The sequence below is a fragment of the Bos grunniens genome, chromosome 5 (assembly GCF_055505025.1).
Source record: "Bos grunniens cultivar Pamir isolate PY7600 chromosome 5, Bosgru_T2T1.0, whole genome shotgun sequence".
NCBI classification, from domain to species: Eukaryota; Metazoa; Chordata; class Mammalia; order Artiodactyla; family Bovidae; genus Bos; species Bos grunniens.
The window spans coordinates 28,588,626-28,612,064 of record NC_141169.1 but is presented as its reverse complement, the minus strand read 5'-3'; the positions used below and the strand labels follow the sequence as shown (position 1 = coordinate 28,612,064).

Sequence of the window (23,439 nt, the reverse complement as noted above, 5' to 3'; positions counted from 1 at the left end):
GTCTCTGTGGGTGAACGTGGGGTCACCGCTGCGTGCGTGCGCCTGCTGGGGGTGTCCCTGCTGTGCCTGGTTCACTTGCTACTTTGAGAAAGCCATCAGTAAACAGTCATAAGTGTGGATGCTCGGACCTTCCAGAAGTGGTTTTCAGATCACAGGCTGTGGCAGGTCTTGCTCGCAAGATCACCCAGACTTGGGAGAATGGCAGACCGTGCTTGCGGAAAAGGCCCCTCCCCAGACTGTCCCTTAAGGACTGGCGAGCCCTAGGGGGAGTGGGGCTTGCAGGCATTTCCCCAGGGTCAGAAGGAGGGCAGGTGGGGGATCAGGCAGGCAACAGCGGGGCAGGCTCCAGTGACACCGTTTCTGTGCAGGCGCTGCGGGTGATGGGGAAGATGATGCGGGAGTGCTGGTACGCCAACGGCGCAGCCCGCCTGACTGCGCTGCGCATCAAGAAGACCCTCTCCCAGCTCAGTGTGCAGGAGGACGTGAAGATCTAGCTGCCCCTCCCACAGCCGCCAGGCCGCGGGACCTACAGCCGAGCGGCCGTGTTGAGCATCAGATGGAGGCCTACCTCTCGTTTCTGCCCAGCCCTCTGTGGCCAGGAGTTTGGCCCACAGAGGGACAGAGCCCGGGAGACTCGCTCACTCCCACGATGGGTTTGAGACACAGACACCTTTGATATTTACCTCCTAGTGGCATGGAGCCTCTGAGAGCGAATGGCATGGAGAACTCAATGCCGTGACCCGGACCGGCTGTCGTGGGATGTCCCACAAAGCCCGGTGCCCCCGGCGAGGAGCCTGGTGTGGCGACAAGCGGCCCTGGAAGAGCTGAGTGTGGCCTGTGCTGAGCAGCACTGAGGGCTTTACCCCGGGACCAACCCCAGTGCAGCGAGCGGCCCCGGGAACCAGAAGGATGGCCCCTCCTGGCAGCTCCAGGTCTCCGGCTCCTCTCCGCCCGCGAGGCCCCCTGGAGGGACTGCTGGTGCCTGTCTGTCCCGCCGTGTGTGCATGTGCCGAGGTGCGTCCCCTGTTGTGCCTGGTCTGTGCCACGCCCTTACACGTGTGTGTGTACGTGTGTGTCTGTGGGTGCGCACTTGCCTGCTTGAGCTTCTCGTGCATGTGCAGGTCAGGGCTGTGGTCGTCATGCCGTGTCTGCGTGCCGGTGCCTCTGTTCAGTAGTGAGCCGCGTCTCGTTTCCCTGGTGCCCCTCCCGGTGGGCTCCTTCCCCACCCCTCCTTCCAGAGCCCCCACTCCACAGTGGTACCCCCTCCCCAGCAGGCTATGCCGCCTGGCCCTCCTTCTCCACTTCAGACTGTGGAACCAAAGCTGGCCCAGTTGTCCGTGGCAGGCGAGGCTTTTGGGTCCAAATGAGAGGGAAGAGGGTGGGATGGGCAGGGCAAGAATCTCGGCGGAAACCTGGGGTGTTGTGGTCAGCGGCCACCGTGGGAAATGAGCCAGCCTAAGGGCATCATCCTCGGCGGCGTTAAGGAGGGGCCGAGGAATTTGCAGCCCAGACCTGGGGAGACTCAGACTGGAATGTCACATCTGTCTTTCATATCCCAGATTCTGGAGACAGCAGTGTGTATTTTCGGTGGTGGTGGGTTTAGGGCGGGGAAGGGAAGCGGGGAGGAGGACTGGGGAGGGAGGCTGGGGTGGGGGGAGGCATCTGCATGGGTCTTTTACTGGGTTATCCGATCACGGTGGAGGGAAGATGTGAGACTTGCATCCACTTCAGGGGCTTTACTAAAGGGAACAGCCTGAGCTGAACCTGTTATTTAACCTGAGTGTAGTATTTAACGACGTCTAGAAGCACGGTTGTGGGTGGTGGTTCGGTCAGCATATCTTAGGTATATAATAACTTTGAAGCCATAACTTAACTGGAGTGGTTTGGTTTTCTTTCTTTTTTTTCTTTTTTTTTTTTTTAATTTTATTGGGAGGGTCTGGATTTTAACTTTTTTTAAATACTGTTAAGTTTTTATAAAAGGAAAACCATCTCTATGTGATAATTACCTCTCAATCCATTTGTTTTTAAGGAAATCCCTATAAAAACAACCACACACACAAAAAATGCTTCAATCAGACGCACACAGCTCAATCACACTGGAAATATCTGTCCTTGTACCTGAGCCTGCTCCCCCCCGCCCCGACTCAGCTGTGAGAGTTCCTCTGCCCTGGGGGTTGGTCTCACTGGCGTCCTGCCTCCCTGCCCAGTCCCACCCAAAGTGGGTTTTGCACTGGGGCCCTAGCTTTTTGTGCGTCACCCACAAGTTGCACCTTCTCATCCAGGCACTCACTCAGCAAACACTCGCTGAGTGCCAGCTGGGTGTCAGGCCCCATGCTGGGTGCTGGGAAATGCATCTGTGAACAAGATAGGCTTGGGTCCTGCTCTTGGAGCACTGACAGTGGGACTCAGTCAAGTCAGGGGGTGCCTATCTTGAGACCAGAAGTTTTCATAGTTGGATCTGAGCCTTTTGAGCCTGGAGCGATTGCTCTTATACAAGACCACTAAGGAGGCGAGGATGTCCCCCTGTCCCCCACCAAAGAGGCCGGTGGTAGGCAGTGAAACCTCCCATCACTGCGTTCATCCAGAGCCCCCTTCCTGCCCCCCAGGGGAGGCACAGTGTGTGTGCAGCCTCAGTGCATCCCTGCCTCTAGCCCAGCGATTCTCTGCCAAAGCTTGTGGAGGAGGGGGGGAGCCCTCCCCCCACTTCCATCCGTCTCCCCAGTGCCCTGGCCTTCCTATTTATTTTCCCAGTGTAGTGCTTTCCTTGCGTTAAAGGAGATCTTCCCCTCACCCTTTGGGCCAATTTACTGGCTACTGACTAATTTCCCTTAAATACCAATTGTGTCATTAGGGGGTCTTCTCTCCCTACCCCTGCTGACGCACTTCCCCCTTGTTGTCTGCCCTCTGGCAGAGCTTGGCGGGTTATGGGAGCTGATGGAACTCAGACTCCTCACTCCCTGCCTCAACCAGCCTCTGGGATCTGCCGACACTCCTCGACCCAGGGACTACCAAGCCACTAGCCCACTCCCCAGGTGGCCCAGCTGTCCTCACCACACACTCCTCCTCCACCTCCGGGGAAGACTGAGCAGTTTTGGGGGGACGCTCCCAGCCCCACTGCCGCCACTCTTAACCCAAGAGTTAGGAGTTAGAGAGTTGGGGAGAAACTAAAGCTGTGGTTTTGGCTCCCTGAGGCTAACCCTGATCCATAGGGCTACCTGCACCTCTGGATTTTGGATTCACAGACCAAGTCCAAGCCCGTTCTTACGTCGCCATCAAGGCCCCCGAACGGCATTCTCGGTACTTCTGTTTGTTTTTGTACATTTTATTAGAATGGACTGTAAAATAGCCACTTAGACACTTTACCTCTTCAGTATGCAAATGTAAATAAGTTGTAATATAGGAAATCTTTTGTTTTAATATAAGAATGAGCCTGTCCAATTTCTGCTGTACATTATTAAAGTTTTATTCACAGAGCCTCTCTGGTGCCATCTGTTTTACAGCTGTAGACCGACTGGCTGCCCAGCCTTTGTCAGGGGAGTTGGGCAGATGCTCTCAGGCAGTGTCTTTCCCCTCCCACTTGCCAGGGTATGATGTTCATTAACATCTGCTACAGCAGCTCACGTCTGAAGAGGACCTGATTGGAGCATCAGGGGGTCTTCCTGAGGCTGTTCCTCTGCATTTCATAGAGGGAGGGCCTGGCCTGGAGAGGGAGTGGAGGACAAACTCAACACCTTCTCTTGGGCTTTGTCTGTATTTGTCTTTTAGCAGTTTTCTGTTTATATAAAAGAGGGTCTTGATCCTGGTAAGTCACCAGCCACCTAGTCTCAACAGCAGCCTAGGCCCTCAGTTTTCGCTTCCCCACTCGTGACTTGGAATAGAAATCTGAATTTGGGGATGGGTTAGGGAACTTTGAAATGGGAGTGTACAGTGGTTACTCTGGGATATTCAGTGGGTGGGTGGCTGTGAATGTCTTTAAAAATCTCTAGGCCAAGGAACCCAAGAGAAAAAGTCTAGAATCATAGAATCTCAAGTTTAGACGGGACTCCAGAGGTCCGCCACCCATCACGTGCTTGACTCCCCCACAGCATCCCCGCCAAGTGGCCATAGCCTCATGCCGTGACACTCAGGACCACAGCCTCCACCTGCCGGCCATCTGCTCAGTGGACAGCTCTTCCTTACATAGGACTGGGCAGCCTCCCTGTGAGTTCTCTCCACATATGGTTCAGAGCACTAATTCTCTTTTCCATTTAAGGTCCCTTAAAATACTGGAAGGCAGCTGTTATGTTATCATGAATCTTGCAGAGCTTAGCGCTTCTCCCATTAATATTTAGCAAATACGTATTTAAAAGTTACTGTGTGCTAGGCAGTGTGCCAAAATGGGCCATACATACATGAACTGCTTTCATCCTCAAGACAACATGAGGTGGCCATTATTATCCTCTGTGGATTCGGAAACTGACGGTTAGAGAAGACAAATTGCCCACGTACGTAGCTCACGGGGGTGGAGAAGACCTTGGGTCCACGGTGTCTGGCCAGAGGCTGTAGCCCCTCGGCCTCAGCGCATCCTGTCTCCGTGACGCCATGTCCTTCCCCCACGCTGGCTGCTCGCCGAGGACCTGGCTGGAGCCTGGGGCCGCGGAGGGCACGTAGCACTCCACCCGGACGTTGACGTGACAGCACAGACTAGGACGAGAATCCCAGACTGCCTGACACCTTCAGGTCACATGCCAGGACTGCACCTCATGTCGCGGGTTGAGTAAAATCCAGCCCCCTTCCTCCATCCTGTATGTGAGAAATCGGTATTTTTGAACTCAAGTGCAGGATGTTATGTGTATACCCCATAAATTTTACCATAGAACTTGCCCATAGCTCCAGCCTCTCAATATTTTAAAATTCTGACTTGTTACCCAGAGTTTTCTATTGTCTGTCATCTGAGACCGTGGGGCTGGAGAAAATCAAGCAACTTTCCCCTAGAAGTTGGCTTTTAAGTTTGGCATACGTCCCAAATTAGCCGCTAATTAAGTCTCCCTTGCATCCTGGCCAGAATTCTTTAATGGACAAAATAACAGCAAAGGCACAAGCACCTTGCAGAAATAGCAAGGTATTCTTGTGTTTGTCGAGAGGAAAGGTGAAGTGGCTTATAGTGGACCTCATCCCAGTTCAAAACCCAATTAGTAGTGAGTCATCTTGCCAACTATGGACCCCAAATCCACTAGGCTAAGAACTGCAGGTTCAACTTCCATCATTTTGAAAATCAGAAAGACAACCACACTGGGACCTCTTATGTGCCCTTGAAGGTCACTAACATTTCACCTTTGTAAGGCCCATGACACAGGAGACCTGAATTCATTTGAATGGTATACGACTCGGGGTTTTGTTGTCCACATTTAAAATTTCTGTCCCTGCCATCCTCCCACCAGACCATGTCTTCTGATCTAGAGTCTGAAGAAAATGCTTGCTAAATACAACCAAAACAAGATGAGATGTAGAATAGCAAAAGTTTAAGAGACACACAGGGACATGGGAGGGACATGTAATGAGGGCCTGGGGAAAGCTTTGGATCAAGACAGGAATGGTTTATTAGGGTTCACCAAGAAATGAAACTAATAGCATAGATGGATAGATACTTAAAGGAATTGATTCACATAACTGTGGGGCTGGCAAGTCTGAAATCTACAGGGCAGGGTGACAGGCTAGAGAGCCAGGAAAGAAGACAGTCTGGAGGCAAAATTTCTTCTTCGTCAAGGGACTGCAATCTTTTAAGCCCTTCAACTGATTAGGTGAAGCCCATCCACCCTATGCAGGGTTACCTGCTTTACTGCAAGTCTATTGACTTAAATGTTAATCACACCTAAGAACATAACTTCATAGTAACATCCAGACTGGTCTTTGACCAAACTCCTGGCACCACATCCCAAGAGGAGTTGGGCATCCCATGGCCAGATAGGATCAGATTTAAGGAATAAGGCAGATAGCTCTGGATCCGCCTGGGAATGGTCCTTGGAGGTCAAGGATGGAGGATAATGGGATAGGAAAGTTTAAGGAACAACAGGATGGACTGGGCTCTAAATTCATTATTATTAAGTAAGAAGCATTTGTTCAACAACCTTGGTGTGTAAAGCAGTAGGCAGAACAGAAGGATGAACAATCTGTGGCCCCTGCCCTTTGAGATGGAGAGAATCTATACAGAGAACAGGAGGGCAGGTTTTAGCAAGTCCCACTACAGAGCCATGTGTAGCGTGTCATGAGCACAGGTGAGGTGCCTACGAAAGCCAGCTCTCCAGGGGCTCCCCACCAGATGGAATGGACTAGTTAATAGGTAATTACAATGGAGCGAAGTAAGTGCTATGATAAGGGAAGACACATAATACTCTGGGAACACAGGAAGATGGGGTCAAGAGAGGTGATGTCTCGTCTGTTTGGGGTTTGGCATTGGCCTACTGACTGGGGACAGGAGATTTGGTCAAAAAGTGTGTCGCCATTCAAGAACTATAGGTGGGACCTCCCTGGTCCAGTGGTTAAGAATCCGCCTGCCAGTCCAGGGGACACAGGTTCGATCCCTAGTCCAAGAAGATTCCACATGCCATGGGGCACCTGAGCCTGTGTGCCACAACTACTGAACCCCTGCCCTAGCACCTGTGCTCTGCAGCAAAGCCCACTAAGAGAAGCCCGCACACAAGGAAGAGTAACCCCTGCTGGCTGCAACTAGAGAAAGCCCAGGCACAGCAAGGAAGACCCAGCCAGCCAAAAGTAATTAATTAAAAAAAAAAAGCAAACACCCATAAATGTTCAAAATCCTAGAGCAAGGGAGCCAGGCTGCAAAGAGGAAATCTCTTAGAGCTGTCATATGCTAAGAAGTCAGGACTGCATCCCTAGGGCCACCAATGCCACCACCTCCCTGTGACAGCCACCTCAGACTGCTAATCTCCATCACTTTCCCTCCTGAGTCCCGACAGGGTCTCCAAATTCTTCTCAGTAGCATGTTTATGTGGAGTTGTCCCATAAGTGAACACCTCTTTGTCGTTCCGCATGTAGGACCAAGCCCTCGGTGGGTTCTGAGCCGCGGAGTCACGTGATGTGTTTGCAGAAGAACACAGCACTGACTTGAGAAGGCAGTTACTGGAGTGGTAGAGCAAGAAACGCTGGAGGACAGGGAGAGACAGTGGGTAGGACGCACGGGCTGGAAGCATGGTCAGACGCGGACAGCGAGGAGGAGCCAACTTCGGTTCGAGTCTACAGGAGAATCTTAGCCTTGTGCACAGAGCTGTCCTGGGAGGAGCCGGGATGGACCACCAGAGCAGCTGTGTTTGCCAAGAGGGAGGAGATGTGGGAAGTCCGGGGCCCTGAAAGGTGTCGTTTTCTTTCCTAGCTATCTGTACCTGTCTGAAGTGAGGCGGGATAAAATAATACATGCCCTCTGTCCTAAAAGTGGTAAGTGGATGCTGTAAGGAAAACTAGAGAGCTGACCCTTTCTCTTTTCTGCCAGTCTAACCTGTCCAAGCCTGAGATACTAATATCTTGCCATCCCACCTAGGAGGCAAGATAGTCCCTGGCCTCTGACTGGGACTAGACTCAGAGGCCACTGTATCCAACACAAACAAACTGCCATATCCGCCTTGCTCCAGTTCGCAGACCTGCCCCTCACCCCCTGCCCCTGCTGCTGGGCCTCCCTGGACCCCAGTGCCACACACAGACACTAGCCTGTGGAAAGAGTTGGGAAATAGGAGCCATTAAGGAAAACAACCGCTCCCTGCCCAGTCAGCTGCCCACCAGCTGCCCAGGCCTCCCTCAGCGTCCTGCACCCGGGGCCCAGCCCCATTCCTTCCCAGACAGCCAGCTGAGTCCCCAGCCCTCGCCCTCCCACCTCCCACTCAGAAGCAGTGGCAACACCCAGAAAGGGGCCCCAGTCCTGGGATGAAATGACCATGGGAGAGCCCTGACATTGACTCGGACACCAGAGGGGCCTGGGCTTCTGCAGCTTTTGCCCTGAGTACCTGGATCTCTTGATGGCAGCCAAGAGCTTGAGCAGGTGGGTGAGGACAGGACTCGGGACCGTTGACGGTTAGGTGTCTGGGAAAGGGCTTGCCTCAAAAAAGGGGTCTCACCTAGGCCTCGTCCATTGGCCAAGCCCCCACATCTGTGCTCTCCCACCACAGACCAAGCCCTGTGTACCCTGAGAGCTAGGAGCCAGGACAGCTGGACCGAAAGGATGCAAAGCTTGGGAAATTCTTCTGAAAGCCTGGGACTTGCTCAGGAATAAGGTACAGATTGAGTGCAGATGTCTGCGGAGCCAGAGCAACAGGGCTTTGCTTTTACCAGGAGGCTTCCTTGGGGAGGAGAATGGGGTGGGGAGGTGTCGTAGTATGAGGCTGCAGACAGAGTGCAGCGTGTCCCCCACCCCCATCCCCAGCCTTAAGGAGCCGCCGAAGATGGGATGAGGGGAGCAGATGCTACACTAGAGACTCAGGCTCAGGAGGAAGTGGTGGAGGATTGGAAAAGGCAAAGTTTTGTGTGCCCGGTGTACTGTCTGGCGCGTGCAGGTTCCTGCACAGAAGCAGCCCACCGGCTGTCTGCCTTCTCCCTGAGGAATGTCACCTGCAGCCAGGCTTAGATCACAAATACAGCTTCCTAACAGGTGTGAAACTCCAGAACTTGGTGACCAAAGCAGAGCTTGGCGTCTCAGCTGAACACAGTCCTTCTCAGGTGGAAGAGGAGCTCTGGGCCGGGGTCCTTAAAGTGGGGCTCTAGCGCCTGCCCGACAGCCCTTCCCAGATTGATTTGAAGATTTTCCAAGAGATTCATGGCCAGCAGAGGGCACCTCTACCCCACAGTATGCATCCCGGGGCTCCCCATTGCCTCCCTGGAGGAACTGGGAATATTGGGAGGAGGAAGCAGGCATGGATCTCTGAACTCTCAGGCGGAGCTACCAGCAGCTGAATTAAACAGTCTCCAGAGCCAGGGACGCTGGGCTCTTGTGAGTTCTAATGCTTGTTCTGCCACCATCTTTCCCTCCCTGCTTCAGTTTGCCACCTCCATTGAACGAGGGCTTGGTTCACTTGGTGTCCACTCAGGACCACAAGACCCTTTTCGGCTCTGAACTTCTGGGATTTGAGGAAATCATGCAATGAATGTGACAGAAATTGCATCTTCTGGGCCCACCTTTACTCTGGGATTCTCCAGAGTGCCCTGCCTGGAAAGAGGCAGAAACTTGAGTTTCACTTCTCCGGGGCTGTTCTCTCGCTTGGACGCGGAGAGGCAGACTGGCCTGGATGCTGACGGGAAGGCTCTGTCTCCACGTCAGTCTGAAGAAGGACTGTCTCAACAGGGCTTGCAGACACCGATGCTGTGACACCCATGGCATCTGCTCCCCCAGGTTTTAGGCAAGGAAGTGTCCCTTAGGTACCACTGTGGGGTAGGTGGGGTGGTAGTACAGAAGCACTCATAAGACGCCCTTTTGAGAGTCCCTTCAGGGATAGGCAAGGAGTGCAGAGAATAGAAACCATTGCCTCTCCTGCCTTCGCTCGCCTCCCCATCCCCACCCCCACCACAGATGCTGTCTGTCAGGAGAGGCAGCAGACGGGCCAGGGGTCCATCTGTGCTACTGCTTCACAATAGAGTCCCGTGTTTCCCCACCAACGCCCCCTCGGCCCCTCAGCTGATGGCCACTTGGTGGTGCCAAGGGGGAAGGCGGGAGGAGGCAGAGGAAGGCTCTAAGGGAGCTGGTACTTGGCTCCTAGCCGTCCCCAATACACCCCTGCCCCCCACCCAACAAGCATCCTGCCATCTGGACTTGTGTAATCACTGCAGGGTGGAGAAACACCCCCTCCCACCCACACCTCCTATAGGGGCTGGGGCCCCAGGGGCCTGGGGGTGGGGGAGACAGACGGAGTCAGGAGACTAGGAAGCAAGAAGACGGAGACAGACCCATGGCCTGAGAGACACAGGAGACAGAAGCCTTTCCTAACCTTCCCGGGTTGCTGGGTCCCTAGCCCCTCTGTGCTCCGCATGCCATGCATCTAACACAGCACTGGCGGGTGCATGACTCCCTACCTGACCAAGAGCCTCTGTAACCTGGCCCGGAGCAGGGCTTCAACCCAAGGTGAATGAAGAACAGCAGAAGACTGCATCACACAGTGGGCAGATTGCAGGCTCTGCAGGCTGCCCAGGTTTGAATCAGCTCTGCCACAGAGTGGCCTAGAGCAAGTTACTTAACCTCTCCGGGCCTCAGTTTCTTCTCCATAAGAGATGATAATGGTATCTGTTTCATAGGATTGTTATGAAGACCAAACAAGTTCATTCATGGATGTAACACACAGAACAGTGTGCAGAGCACATGGTAAATGCCTCATAAATGTCAGCTATTAATATAAAGGCATAACACAGACTCGGGAACACTGGAGGAGGGGACAGATGAGGACAGTGCATTCCTGGCTTCTGTTTAGTGGCAGACGAGATGTGGAGCCCTCAGCTCGCGGTGCTGACGCCCTGTGGTGGCTGGCCACTCTTCAGACGCCAGGCCTGACGTACCACTTCCTCCTCTCACTTCTGATTCAGGTACCACTGACGACAGAGACTTCGGCTGGGCTATTCCCACCACTCTCGTAGGCTGGCCGCCACAGACAACACAGCCGAGGGTGGGGGGGCGGTAGTCCCCAAGAAGGGTCAGAGAATTGTTGAGCACCAACCCCCAATCCTGAGCACCCCCTCAGCGCACCTTATGCCCTGCCATGAGTCAGCCCCACAGTAAGCATCTGTCTGCTGGAGAAAGATTACCTGAGCCCCAACATCAGGAGGTGAGGCTGACGGGCCAGAATTAAGTCCACTACTCTCTGGGTTTCCCTCTCTTCCCTTTTCCCTTGACCTGGGGAGGAGAGGCAGCTCTTTTCAACTGTTCCGGGAGCTATGTAAAGAGGAGACCCTCGACCCTTACATCCCCCAGTGGCTTCCACACAGTTACTTCAGGGCCATCTTTTTCCTCCGCACCAGAGACCTCACCCCTCCTTCTCCTAGCCTAAAGTCTCCTGCTGCCCCCTGGGTCTCCTCAAATCTTACTCTGGGCCTCCAAACCTCCTTCTAAAGACTCCTTACTGTCACTCCACTGCCAAATCTCGTGCACAAGCCGCTTCACAGGCTCCCCGTCTCTCAGGTATCATAGAGACCCATAGTCCGCCCCGGGATGCCCTGCAACGCCCCCCGCCCCGCCCCCGCTCCTTTCAGCTGCTAGCTTTTCCCCCTAGGGCCGGGAGCTCGAGGTCCCCAAGGGTTTCCCTGGTCTAGGCAAGGCTCAGGAGTAGTGGGCGGGGCTCCGGAGCAGCGGGCTCCGCCCCGAAGGCGGAGCCAACCGCGTAGGGGGCGAGGCCTCGTGAGGCCGCTCCCCGCCCGCCCCTTCAGCCCGCCCCGCTCCCCGAGCCTATAAAGGGAGGCGACCCACCACTCTCCAGGCTGGCATCCTAGAGCCACCGCCAGCCCCGCCGCCCGGAGAAAGCGCCACCAGAGAGGGGCGCCGGAGCCATGACCCTTCGCCGACTCAGGAAGCTGCAGCAGAAAGAGGAGGCGGCGGCCGCCCCAGACCCCTCCGCTCGGGCTCCTGACTCGGAAGCCGCTCCCGCCGCTCCGACCCCGACCCCGGCCTCGGGCCCCCCTGCTGCAGCCGCCGGCCCTGGGACCCCCGGGGACGAGCTGTACGCAGCGCTGGAGGACTACCACCCCGCCGAGCTGTATCGCGCGCTCGCGGTGTCCGGGGGCACCCTGCCCCGCCGAAAGGTGCGTACCTCCCCAACTCCCGCGGACCCCCTCGGCCCCCGGTCCCCATGGACGCCTGAGGATCCCCACCCACACCATACTCCTGGGGTCCCCGAGTCCCCCAGTTCCTCCCCCGCCCTCTGATCCCCACGGACACCTTCAGATCCTGCTGGGTCCCCTCGACCCCTCTGCTCAGAAGGCGCAAACTCCCCCATCCCCGGCTCCACGCCGCTCGCGAGCTGGGCGGCTCTCCACTCCCCACGCGCCGCTGCCCCGTCTCGCTGCTCTCCTTCCTGCTGCTTCCTCAAGTTGCCTTCCCCTCGCCCCAACTGGCCATCGCCACCCCGCCCCAGCCCCGCCTCCCCGCGTCCAGGAGTATTGAGGTCCCCAGGATCCCCCCGCCCCGGCTTCTCCCGTGGGAGCAAGAGGCCTCGAGCTGGGGTCCGGCCGCTAGTCGATTCAAGTTGAGAGTCGGCGGGCCCGGGGTGGGACTCTCGCCGAGGAAGTGCCTGCGGGGCCGCCGACTCCGAAAGCTCACCCTTCCGAGGGGGCGCCGGAATTCCTGGGCTCGGCCGCCTCACCCTGCGTCTGAGGTGCGGGGCGCGAGGCCACGGCTCCCTGGACGTCAGCGGCGACCGGACGCGGTGGGAGGGTTCGCAGGGCGCCCGCTGGGCAGGAAGGATGCGGGCCGCGCCCGCCCTCGAAGTCTCCCCCTCCGCCGGGCTTTTCCTCTGGCCCGACGGGGACCCGAGCGCTCAGAAAGGAAACTCAAGACCCAGGTTAAGGAGAGGGGACTGGTGGCCTTTCCCAGCTCAGCCCCCCCTCCTCTTCCTCTGGCCCCTGGCTCCCCCCCCAACACAATGAACAGCTTGTTGAGAATTTGCATTTTATGAAAATCGGGTGGAAAGACAAAGGGGTCTCTCTATGCTGCCCAGTCCTTCCTCCCTGGCCCGTTTGGGAACTGTCCCCACCCTTGAGGCCCATCTGTAAGGTTCTAGAGAAGGAGGGCTTCCTTCTCTTCCTGGCCTCGGGGTAGCCTGGGGGGAGAGTTCACTAGCGCACTGACCAGGAAGCTCCTGGATTGTTTGGGGCTCGCGGGGCAAGGGCTGATCTGGAACCGGGCTTCTTCCAAGCATCAGTCATTTAGGGAGGGAAAGACACTGCTTTAGTTTCTCAAGGACCCAAAAGAGGTAGGGAGTCCCTCAGCTCTGTCGTCCCTCCTACCAAAAAGCAAATGAAACCAACCAAACAACAATAACAAAACCTTCCCATCTCTCTCCTTGAGTGTAGTGAGACTTAACAAGTCTGAGATCAAAGTTTTTGTTTTGTCCCAGAAAGCAACAACATGTATCACAATGCTGAGAGACCCAGGTGGAGCTGGGCACAGCTGGCCACCTGCAGCTGGACTCCATAGTTTGAGGGAGGGGACTTGGCCCCTCTATCCCCTGCCTTACCATGCTTAAGCTGAGATTCCAGCCCTCTAGACCAGGGCCCCTGACCCCAGCTCCTGCAAGTCACTCTCTGTGACTGAGAAATTAGAAGAGATCTGACTGGCCTTGGTGGCTCTGAAATGTCTTGATAGGCAAGCCCAGGGGCCCCTGCCCTTCTCTGAATAATATCTAGGAAGAGCCCCTGCTTCACCTTTTGGGGTCTAGGGTGCCGAGCCCCTGCAGACATGCACCCTGGGGGCAGAGGCTATTCTACCTAGAGTCATGAAAACCCCCACCCCTTCCAGACTAGGAACCAGGACAGGACTTAGAGGTTCATGCATCTGGAGCCCAGGAGATTGTTGTGTTCCCGAGGTCCCAGTTGTGGGGATAAAGCTTAGGGAGAAAGCTGTGGAGTGATATTGATGGTGGCACTCTAGGGTTAGTTACTCCAGCATCAGAAGAGCAGGTGTGGAGCTGGAACAGGACAGATAGGCAACAGGAAGTGAGATGCTGGGTCTAGGACTTGAGCCCAGGCGAGGAACCCCACAAAGGAGGGCTCTCAGCATCTGCTCCAGGACACCTCCCTCTCACCTGCTTCTTCCTGACTCTCCTTCCCACCCAGGGCTCAGGATTCCGCTGGAAGAACCTCAGCCAGAGTCCTGAACAGCAGCGGTGAGTCACCATTACCCCCACCTCTGCCCTGGTCCAAAGGATGAAGTGCTGGGGAGGGGGCAGCACGACACAGCATCTCAGCCCACCCAGGGGGAGTTGTGCTCCCACCCTTTCAGCACGGTGCCCTCACCAGGAATGAGGGGCAGGTGGGGGTGTGGGCTGTGTGAAGGGGGTGGCAGAGGAAGGAGGGAGGGACTTTTGAGTCATCAGGTGCTCCTTAAACCACCCCCAGTCCCTGCCAGTCACCCCTCCCTGGAGAAATCTGGATCTGGGAAGGGGGAAGCAGGAGGAGTTTGGGGGGCTCCCCTGGGCCTTCCCAGCCCAACAAACCCTGAAGACCCACACCATGGCAAGCTGCATCCAGCTGCTCGACTGTCTAGCCCTGCACCCAAAACCTCAGTGCTCTGCTAGTCCCATCGGTGGTGGCCTCTAAGGAAGGGCCTGGGGTGAGGGCAGAAGGACTAGCCCTACTCTGCCTGTGTCCCATCCTGATGTGAGCCTGGTTTCTAAAATGGATCAGCAGACTGTGGCCTGCTGGCCAGATTGGCCTTGAGCTGAGAGTTGTTTTGATATTTCTCAAGGGTTGTAAAAATAAAGACAAAGAACAATATAAGACAGAGGCTGTCAAATAATTCAGGTCTCGAAAAGAAAAGCTGAAATATTTACCGTCTGACCCTTTGCAGGAAAACTTTGCCAACCCTTTTAGAAAACCAGGGAGCACTGGAGTAGACACAGTCACCCTGCCCCCACCCCCACCCCGGCCCAAATACACACAGAGAGGAAAAGGCCTGCCTGCAATGCAGGGAGGAGCTCGCGCTGGGGTAGGGAGTTGCCGATCAGCTTTTGGGGGGCGGGTATGTGGGTCAGGCTGGGCACTGAGAGGCCTGGGTCTCCAGGGCCTTGCTGAGGCCGAGAGCCTTGAAGGAGACTTTGGAGGCTGCTTCAGCTCGGCTTCTGGCGGGGCGGGAAGGAAGGGGGTGGGAGTGGGCAGAGGAAACTCTGGGCTCCCCCAGCAGACGAAGATCTGGAGCAGCTCCAGACCATTGTGTCCAGTGGGCAGGCCTTCAGTGCGGGAAGGGGCGGCCTCGAGTCTCCCCTCCCCCCAGCCCTCACATCTGGTGGGCTGGCCTCACCGCAGCTGGGAGGGGCAGCTGGGGTCCGGGCTGAGCCTCGTGACTGGCCTCTGGGGGTGGGGCCAGCCCTCTCCCCAAGGCTCTGGAGCAGACAGCGCTCCAGGCTGGGGCCGAATTGGGGGCCTCAGCTAGTCAGTCAGTAGTATTCTGGGGCTCACTAGGAAGCTGGGAGTGTGGCCGAAAAACTCAACTAGTTCAACTGGCTCTGGGGGCTAGCCATTGCAGTGTGTCCCCCACTCGAGTGGATTGATTTTGTGTGGCTCGATGAAGCTGATTTCAGTATGGGGAAGGACATTCCAACAGCTGGGGATGAGTGTGGCTTGTCACTGGAGACAGTGAGCCCTGCCTTGATGTTCCAGAGCAGACTCTGGCATCAGGGGAGGGCCACACTATGGGCCTGCCAGGCTCCTCTTTAATCCTGATGGACTTGATGAGATGGCCCCTGTGTCTCCTGCAGGAAAGTGCTGACTTTGGAGAAGGAGGAGAACCAGACCTTTGGCTTTGAGATCCAGGTGGGAGAGAAGCTGGGTGCAGAGGGAGGGAAGGGTTGGGAGGCGGTCTGAGGGACGGGTGGATCCTGCTCCACCCCTGGGCTGAGGGTCCCCTTGCCTGTTACAGACGTATGGCCTTCACCATCGAGAGGAGCAGCGTGTGGAGATGGTGACCTTTGTCTGCCGGGTTCATGAGTCCAGCCCTGCCCAGCTGGCGGGGCTCACACCAGGTGAGGCCTGAGCCCAGGACACGGGGCTCTGGGAAGGGAGTATGACCTTATTCCCAAGCAGATGGGGCAAGAAATCCAATCAGTTCTCCTTCCTCCTCCTATTTCGAGAAGGCCAGAAAGAAGAATGAGTTGGTAGATTTACCATTTACTGTATGATCTTGAATATTCCCAACACTGGAGGCAGTAACATGTCCTCATATCAGTGTGGTGAGGGGCTTTCCTGGGCACAAAGCCAGGGCCTGCCTGGGAAATGGCAGATATTGCCACAGCTATTCTGCCTCCTCCTGGCGATCTGGCAACCCAGCATGGGCAGGAGTCATCGAGAGAGCAAGTCCATCGTGTTTCCAACCTGGCCCAGTACTGGGGTACTTATGATACTTCCTCTAACAAGGACATGGTGCTGCCAGTAGGAGACCTTTGGGACTGGCCAAATCTAGAGCCCCAAGTCCCGGAAGGGGCAGCCTGAGACTGCACGAACTGAGCACCCTCGCCACCCCCCCTCCAATTCTATACCCATTTTCTTTCTGGAAGCCTTCATCTCCTTGCCCATTCACCAGCAGCCTCTGGTAGCTGGTGAATGAAAACCAGCTTTGCAAGATGGTTTCTCATCCCCTTGGTAGCCACCACAGGGGTCCACCCCTCCTTTTCCAATTGGGCAGTGGGTCCTAAGAGAGGGTGGTCTGCTCTGCTGGAGGTCGGGAGGCTCTGCAGCAGCCTAGGGTGTCAGAGGTTGAGGCCTCAAGCTTGGGGGCCAGTGTTAACGTTCCCGGCGTGGTGCTCCTCACCCTCCTGCCTTCCTGTCTCAGCTGGGTTTCTCTGGTGACAGCCTGTGGGCTGGACCGAAATAACCAGCTCTGGGGGAAGCCCAGGCTTGCTGGGAGGGCTCAGCCTTTGGGGACAGAGCTTCCTGAGAGTGAGATGAGGATGAGGATGTGGATGTTTGAGGGCCCTGGCCCCTATGCTAGGGTGCCAGGTCTGCACAAGATTGCCCCAGAACCATGAGTGGGGGTAGGAAGCTCAGGAGAGTTCTGTGGGGTTATTACCCCTACCCTTTGTGGTGAAGATAGGGGACTGAAATTCTTCCACACGCCCCGTGGAGCAAATGCTGATCCCCTCTCTGCTTGGCAGGGGATACCATTGCCAGCGTCAACGGCCTGAATGTGGAAGGCATCCGACATCGGGAGATTGTCGACATCATTAAGGCATCTGGCAACGTTCTCAGGTACATCCAGGTGTTGTGGTCTCTAGGGGATTCCTGAGCGCAGCCTTTCTTCCCCACCCTGTGGGCCCACTCATCCTTTGATTCCCCTGTCTCCTCAGACTGGAAACTCTGTACGGGACATCAATTAGGAAGGCGGAACTGGAGGCTCGTCTGCAGTACCTGAAGGTAAAGCAGCCTGGAAACCATCCAGCCGCCAGGTTCCTCTTCCCAAGCCCCTGCCCCTGCAGGCCCCACTGTTTGTTTGTTTGTTTTTCCTGGTTGTGCTGGGTCTTAGTTGTGGCATGTGGGATATTCACTGTGGCACGCAGGATCTTTAGTTATGGCATGGGAGGCTTAGTTCCCTCTCTGGGAACACAGAGTCTTAATCACTGAACCACCAGAGGAATCCTCCTACTCTTTTTGGGGGGTCGTTTATCTGCCTGACCTCCTTTTAACCTTAAGGTTTCTTCTGTACTCCCCGATCCCTCAGTCTGTAGCCACCCTGGTTAGTTTCTTGCTGACTCCTGACAGGTGGGTGTGTCTCTTGCAGCAAACCCTGTATGAGAAGTGGGGAGAATACAGGTCTCTGATGGTGCAGGAGCAGCGGCTGGTGCATGGTGAGTAGATCAGTGTTGGGAAGGGTCACTTGTGCCCCCATCTATACCCCCATACCTGCTTCCCCCTAGGAACTAGTCCGTTACTTCCCCTTCCAAGTTTTGCTGAACTACTAATCTGGGTACAATGCTGCCCTGGGCTGATGCCCACATATTTTCATTCTCACAATAGTGCCCAGAAGGAAATTACTACACAGAACCATCTCCATTTTACAGGTGGGAACACCAAGGCTCCAAAAGCTTGTTTCAGGCCCCTTTCCTGACTCTTGTGTCACAGTTCAGTTCCGTTCAGTCGCTCAGTCGTGTCCAACTCTTTGCGACCCCATGAATTGCAGCACGCGACCCTCATAAGGATCTGAGTGTATAATTCGTGTTTTACAGACCGGGGAAGTAGGGTTCAAAGTTTTGACTTGCCCAAGGGCCACAATGATGGTCATCAGGAAGGAGCGAAGGTCCCCTACCCGTGTCCTCTGACGTCTGCCCCCCGGCCCCCCCTCCGCCCCGTGTCTTCTGCCCCCAGGTCTCGTGGTGAAGGACCCGAGCATCTATGACACGCTGGAGTCGGTGCGCTCCTGCCTGTACGGCGCGGGCCTGCTCCCGGGCTCGCTGCCCTTCGGGCCTCTGCTGGCCGCCCCGGGAGGCTCCCGCGGGGGAGCGCGGCGGACCGGGGGCGACTCAGACGATGCAGTCTATCACACGTGCTTCTTCGGGGGCGCTGAGCCGCCTGCGCCCCCGCCGCCGCCGCCGCCGCCGCCCCTCGCGCGCCTGCCGGGACCGGGCGCGGCGGACGCTTCGGCCCCGGGGTCCCGGGCGATGCTGAGCCGCAGCGCCAGCGTGCGGTGCGCGGGCCCCGGGGGCGGCGGCGGCGGCGCGCCCAGCGCGCTCTGGACTGAGGCTCGCGAGCAGGCCCTGTGTGGCCCCGGCCTGCGCAAAACCAAGTACCGCAGCTTCCGCCGGCGGCTGCTCAAGTTCATCCCCGGACTCAATCGCTCCCTGGAGGAGGAGGAGAGCCAGCTGTAGGGGCGGGGGCGGGCGGGGGAACGTATTTATTTATTTATTCTTTCCAGCCAGTGCAAAAAGGGGGCGGGGGCGGTCGTTTGGCCGCCACGGGGACTCCAAGAGCCCAGAGTAGCCGAAGAGGGTCCTTGGCAACCCCAGCTGGTCCTGGCAAGTCTCTGCAGAGTGGTGAACCCAGCCCCAGGCCTCTTTAGTTGTCCTCCCCCAAACTACAGTGGGAGGTGGGCACAGGAGAACCAGAGAGTTCGGGGTTGGGAGAGGTTCGGGGGCCAAAAATGGGACGTGCCATCCTACATCTGGGTCAGTAGTGCCTTGTGGGGTGTCCAGGAAAACTCCTCCTCCAGGTAGGGGGACCCTGTCCCACGAAGCCCTCTCCTCAGCTTTACTTGCTCCCCACCCTTGGCCATGGGGAGAAATGGCCTCCGCCCGGTCGTTCCCCTACCCACCCCACACAGACACAGTTCCAGTTATCCAGTGGGCACTTGAGGGGGCCCAAGGTGCTGGTCTCCCTCCCTCTCAGCCTTGACCCTTAAGGGCTTGGCCCCCCTAGGGGCCTGTAACTAAGTGGGGTCCTACTGGGCAGGGGTCCTGGGTCCTCTGCCCTTGGGAGATAGGAATGGGCACATCCGGGTGGGGTGAGGGCAGTACAGACTGTTCCACCATTTGCATATTGTTGCTTCTGAACCACAAACTGTATAAAATGGACGGTTTTTTGCATCTGTGTCAGTGTGGTAACTGCCTGAGGGGGAGGATTGGGCTCCGGCAAGCTCTGACTCCACCACTCCGCCCTTCAACACACACACACAGACACGCACACTATATTTTACATCTTATTTGCTTGGAGCCTGCAGCCAGGGAAATAGACTAGGGGATTCTGACTTACATGTATGGGCCTGAACTAGAGGCCCCACACTGCTTCAGAACTTGGGCCTCTTGTTTAATGCATCTAGAACCCCCCCCTCCCCAAATACCACAGCAGCTGGAGTAGAGGTTCCTCTAAACCTAGCCTTGCGTAAACAGCTGTTTGGCGTGCTCTCTCCTAGGAATCTGGGGCCTCCTGCATAGGAGTCCCTAGCCATCATCCCCCCAGCCTGTGACAGGCCAAATCACGGGTCACTCGTTCTACAACTCCTCAAAGGTGTCCCGTCACTCCCAGGATAAGATTCTAATCCCTACGCAGGCGCATCTGACCCCTGCCTGCCTCGTCTTCTTCCTCCCCTCTCGCTCCCTGCTCTGGCCACCTTGCCCATGGGGCACTTCAGGCGTCCAGCCCTCAGTGTCTCTGCACTTGCTCTGTCCACAGTTGGCTCCTTTGGTATTCAGCATGGCCTCCCCAGGGCCCTCCCATTTGGTCTAAAATATGGCCGAGCCTTGTTTTATTTGCATCATATTACTCATCCCCATCTGAAACTGTCTTGACTTGGATGGGTTTGGGTTTTTGCCTGGCTCCCTTCCCCACAGGATGAACACTCTTTGAGAGCAGACTCGGGCCTCTCCTGTCTTATTCACTGCTTTATTTCATGCCCAACATGAACACATAATAGAACCTCAATAAACACAGTGTGTGCTCAAAGCGTCTGCAAAAGGTGATCACCATCTTCTTTGAGGTGACCCAGGGCAAGTGAGCTGTCTAGGGTCACAAGTAAGTGGCAGAGTAGGGCCCAAGGCTCGAGGCTCCTGTGCTAGTGTTCCTCCCTGGCAGTAACCATCATACAAGGGGTGCCCTTGAGAGGTCTAAGTAGCACCCTCCCCCAGGCAGGCCACCTCCTATACTCTCCTTCCTGCCCCGTGGCACTTGCTTCCTGAAGGGGCTCCCTGCTTCCTCTCTTACCCTTGGACCATCCCTTTACACAGCAGTTGGGGTGATCTTTCCAAAAAGGAAATTGGGTCACAACCCTTCTCTGCTTAAAACCCATTATGGCTTTCCCTGGAATTAAAAAAAAATCCAAACTCTTTATCATGTTGTCCAAAACTCAAACTCCATAACATGTTGTCCCTCTGGGAAGACAAATTAGGAGAAGGCATCCCTTCCTGTGGGTTGACAGCAGCCACACAGGCCAACAGTTTGGCAACTGTGAGCCTCTGTGCAGTGCACAACCTCTGCAACTGTACTGGGATGCCCTGCATGAGGCTGTCTTGGAACTGGGCCCTTTTCAAGCTCAAATTGTTTCTCCCTCTATGTCACTTATCATATTTAAGCCACACTGCTCTTTCTGGTTCTATTCTCAAATATGCCAAGCTCTTTCCTACCTCGGGCCTTTGCCCATACTGTTCCCTCTGCCTGGAAGAGTCTTTGCAAGATTGATGCCTCCAACCTCAGATCTCTTAAATATCACCTCCTTGAGGAGAAGAGATTTCCCTGATCTGATTGAAAGTAGTTCCCTGTCCCCATTATTATTTATCTTGAGACCTCTATTTTTTTTTTCTTTATAGCACTTACTCTCAATTGGTAATTATACTGACATCCATTGTATCTGCCTTTTGCCTTTTTAAGGCAGGAAAACTCAATTGTTACACTGTACCTTCAGGGCCTAACACAGCCTGGCACACAGCAGCTGCTCAATACACGAGAACGTCCCCTCGGGACCAACCCTGCACAGGGGTGACCACCACCTCCGCACCTTTCAGTCCTGGAGGGTGGGGTGGGGAGGCCCCTCCCCTGCTCCATCTGTAGCTGGCATCTCTGGACCCCTTTCGCCAAATCCCTTTGGGGCTGGGTGTTGGCTCCAGCCAGGGACACCTGCTCCTGGCCACCCTGCCCTCCCTGGTCCTGGGGAGGGAGGACATTTGATTAAGAAAATGGAGCTTCCCCAAGCTCCCTGTTTGAACAGCTGCTCTGCTGTGATGACAAACAGCTGCTCCCAGGGCTCAGGTCTAGAGGAGGGGCCCTCTCACACCTTTGTTCCCAGAGCCCCAGGCTGCCAGGAGCCCAGCTGCCTGGGCATCGCCTAGCATCTTCCTGGTGTTGGGGGGCTGCCAGGGCCTCCCTGACTTTCTCCTCCCAGAACAGATTCCCAGCCCCTCTCCTACCAGCCTGCTCCCCCTCCCCCACCCGGCAGCTAGCATTGGCAGTGATGTCAGTCCCCCTCACCCAGGCCGAAGGGGGCTCCTGGCTGGCTGTGTGCACCCCGAGGAGGCTGAGGAGGTGCCCAGGGCGGGGCTGGATCCCACCTCTCAGCTGATGGCATGACGGCGCCAGCACAGCAGCCTCCTGCCGTGTAGGTGGGTGACAGGGAGTGACTAATGTGCTAGCTGCGATGCTAAAAATTAACCCAGGGATCGTGTTTGGTGGAGGGGTGGGGGTGGATGGGAAAGAAGAGGCTAGGAATACTGTGTGGCCGGTATCCCCCCCTGCCCTGCCTCCCCTCCTTTACCTCCCACCAGCCTTCTGGTCCTCTCAAAGCCTCAGGGGACTCTGCAGGAGCCCCTCCTCCCCAGGCCAGGAGGGGCCCCTAATAATTCCAAGGAGGAAGAGAGTGGATGCCACTCCAGGCCTCCTGGATGGTAGCCTGAGGACATAGCCTTGCAGATGGAGTTCAGATCTGAGGTCCTCACAGAGCTCTCATCTGCCCGATCCCCTCAGTATGGGGGCTGTGTGCCCCCGAGTCCCCTGGTTCATCCCCCTCTTCCCAGGCCAGAGCTCTGCCCAGGGGTGGTAGGGGGAGCAGAAGCATCCAGCGCATAGAGACAAGGGCAGGTCCCTGCCCTACAAGGCTGCAGCTGGGGGACAGTGAGGGTGTCAGCAGTCCTGAAGGAAAGGACAGGAGTCTGTCTCCCAGAGCATCACCTAGGAACCAGCATTGTGCTAAGCATGTCCACATCCATCACCTTACTCAGGCCTCACAGCATATGTGACAGCCCATTCTCCAGATAAAGAAAACTGAGGATTAGAGAGGATAACGTAGCCCAGCTGGTACCTGCCTGAGCCTGCATTCTCTCAGATCCATCTATCTCTTGAGCCTAGACTGGAGAGAGGGATGTTTTCTGGAGGAAGGAGTGTGAGGATGGGGTCAAGGTGGCAAGGAACCCTTTTGAGGAATTGAACCTCCAGAGCTGTGGGATTCACTTATGGGGAGCAAGGTGGGAGCATGGAGGGTAAATGAAAGGTGGAATCTGAGAGAGCAGGAGCTGAGGTGTGCCAGACAGCAAAGGGAGGAGGACATCAGGACCAGGGATCAAGGTTCCATGGATTTGGGTGCTGTCCTAGAGTAAGGGGGGCAGAGGGGCTCTAGGGACTGGGTTCTAGGAGTCACAAAAGGAACTGGGGCTTAGAGAAGAGTTTTGTGGACAGACATAAGAAAAATTGTCAGAAGGAGGGCACCCATAAACACTCCTGTTTTCTCTGGAGACAAAACCAGAGAACTTGAGCTGAACTTGAGCAGGAGGGGAAAGGTGAGACAGTAGATGACACTTCTCACCAGTTCATTACTCACTCATGAACCTGGGGAAGTGAGAAAGGTTGGGGGACTCTTCGAGTGTCAGGAAAAATGTCAGGCTGTCACGCTGGGAGGCTGCCTGATCCTGCACTGAAGGCTGGAGGGGATGACCTAAAGGAGGGAGTGATGGATCGAGAGAAGTGAGAGAGAAAAGAAAGGGGCCAGGAAGGTTCCTCCTAGAATAAAATAGATGAAACAGATGCTGGAGAACAGAGCAGGTGTGCCTGACCCCTGGTGGTGATCTCAGAACACTGCACCTCTCAGCCCAGAACTCCCCAAAGGCAATGGGGCAGAGGTAGGGTTCTCCCCACAGTCAAGATGCCCTGAAGGCAGCTCTCCACCTTAGAGCCCACCTGCTCAGGCCTGCTCTCATGCTCTTACAAAGTGGACCCTCTTTGAACCTCACAAACCATCTGAAGCTCTTCGACACCCTTGCTGGGCCTGGCACTGAGCAGGCATTCAAACAACACTGG

The 23,439-nt window shown here is 55.9% G+C and overlaps 2 protein-coding genes and 1 long non-coding RNA gene across 3 annotated transcripts in view; 2 read left to right on the top strand and 1 right to left on the bottom strand.

Annotated features, from left to right (window-relative positions):
• The window catches only part of ACVR1B (activin A receptor type 1B), a 33,786-nt gene extending 30,313 nt beyond the window's left edge, over positions 1-3,473 (top strand). Inside the window, exon 9 of the mRNA XM_086399354.1 lies at positions 369-3,473. Coding sequence (XP_086255480.1) covers positions 369-494 — 126 coding nt within the window. The 3' untranslated portion in view covers positions 495-3,473. The remainder of the gene's footprint in view (positions 1-368) is intronic.
• On the bottom strand, positions 3,439-12,394 carry LOC147371569 (uncharacterized). Its single transcript, XR_015163638.1, has 3 exons — positions 12,281-12,394; positions 4,489-4,782; positions 3,439-3,700 (listed from the first exon to the last, which is right to left on the bottom strand). It is a non-coding gene; the product is annotated as an uncharacterized LOC147371569 (long non-coding RNA).
• TAMALIN (trafficking regulator and scaffold protein tamalin) lies at positions 11,409-19,247 on the top strand. Its single transcript, XM_086399355.1, has 8 exons — positions 11,409-11,763; positions 13,795-13,844; positions 15,435-15,489; positions 15,596-15,698; positions 16,827-16,920; positions 17,019-17,085; positions 17,450-17,516; positions 18,034-19,247. The coding sequence occupies exons 1-8, from the start codon at positions 11,512-11,514 to the stop codon at positions 18,531-18,533; spliced, it is 1,188 nt and encodes a 395-aa protein (XP_086255481.1). The 5' UTR covers positions 11,409-11,511; the 3' UTR covers positions 18,534-19,247.
• Positions 19,248-23,439: the final 4,192 nt, after the last annotated feature.

What these genes read in the sequence shown, in the direction of transcription:
- TAMALIN (XM_086399355.1), top strand. Translation starts at nt 11,512, where the DNA reads ATGACCCTTCGCCGACTCAGGAAGCTGCAGCAGAAAGAGGAGGCGGCG. An exon ending in GCACCCTGCCCCGCCGAAAG is followed by an intron (nt 11,764 to 13,794) that starts GTGCGTACCTCC and finishes CTTCCCACCCAG; the next exon opens with GGCTCAGGATTCCGCTGGAA. An exon ending in CCTTTGGCTTTGAGATCCAG is followed by an intron (nt 15,490 to 15,595) that starts GTGGGAGAGAAG and finishes TGCCTGTTACAG; the next exon opens with ACGTATGGCCTTCACCATCG.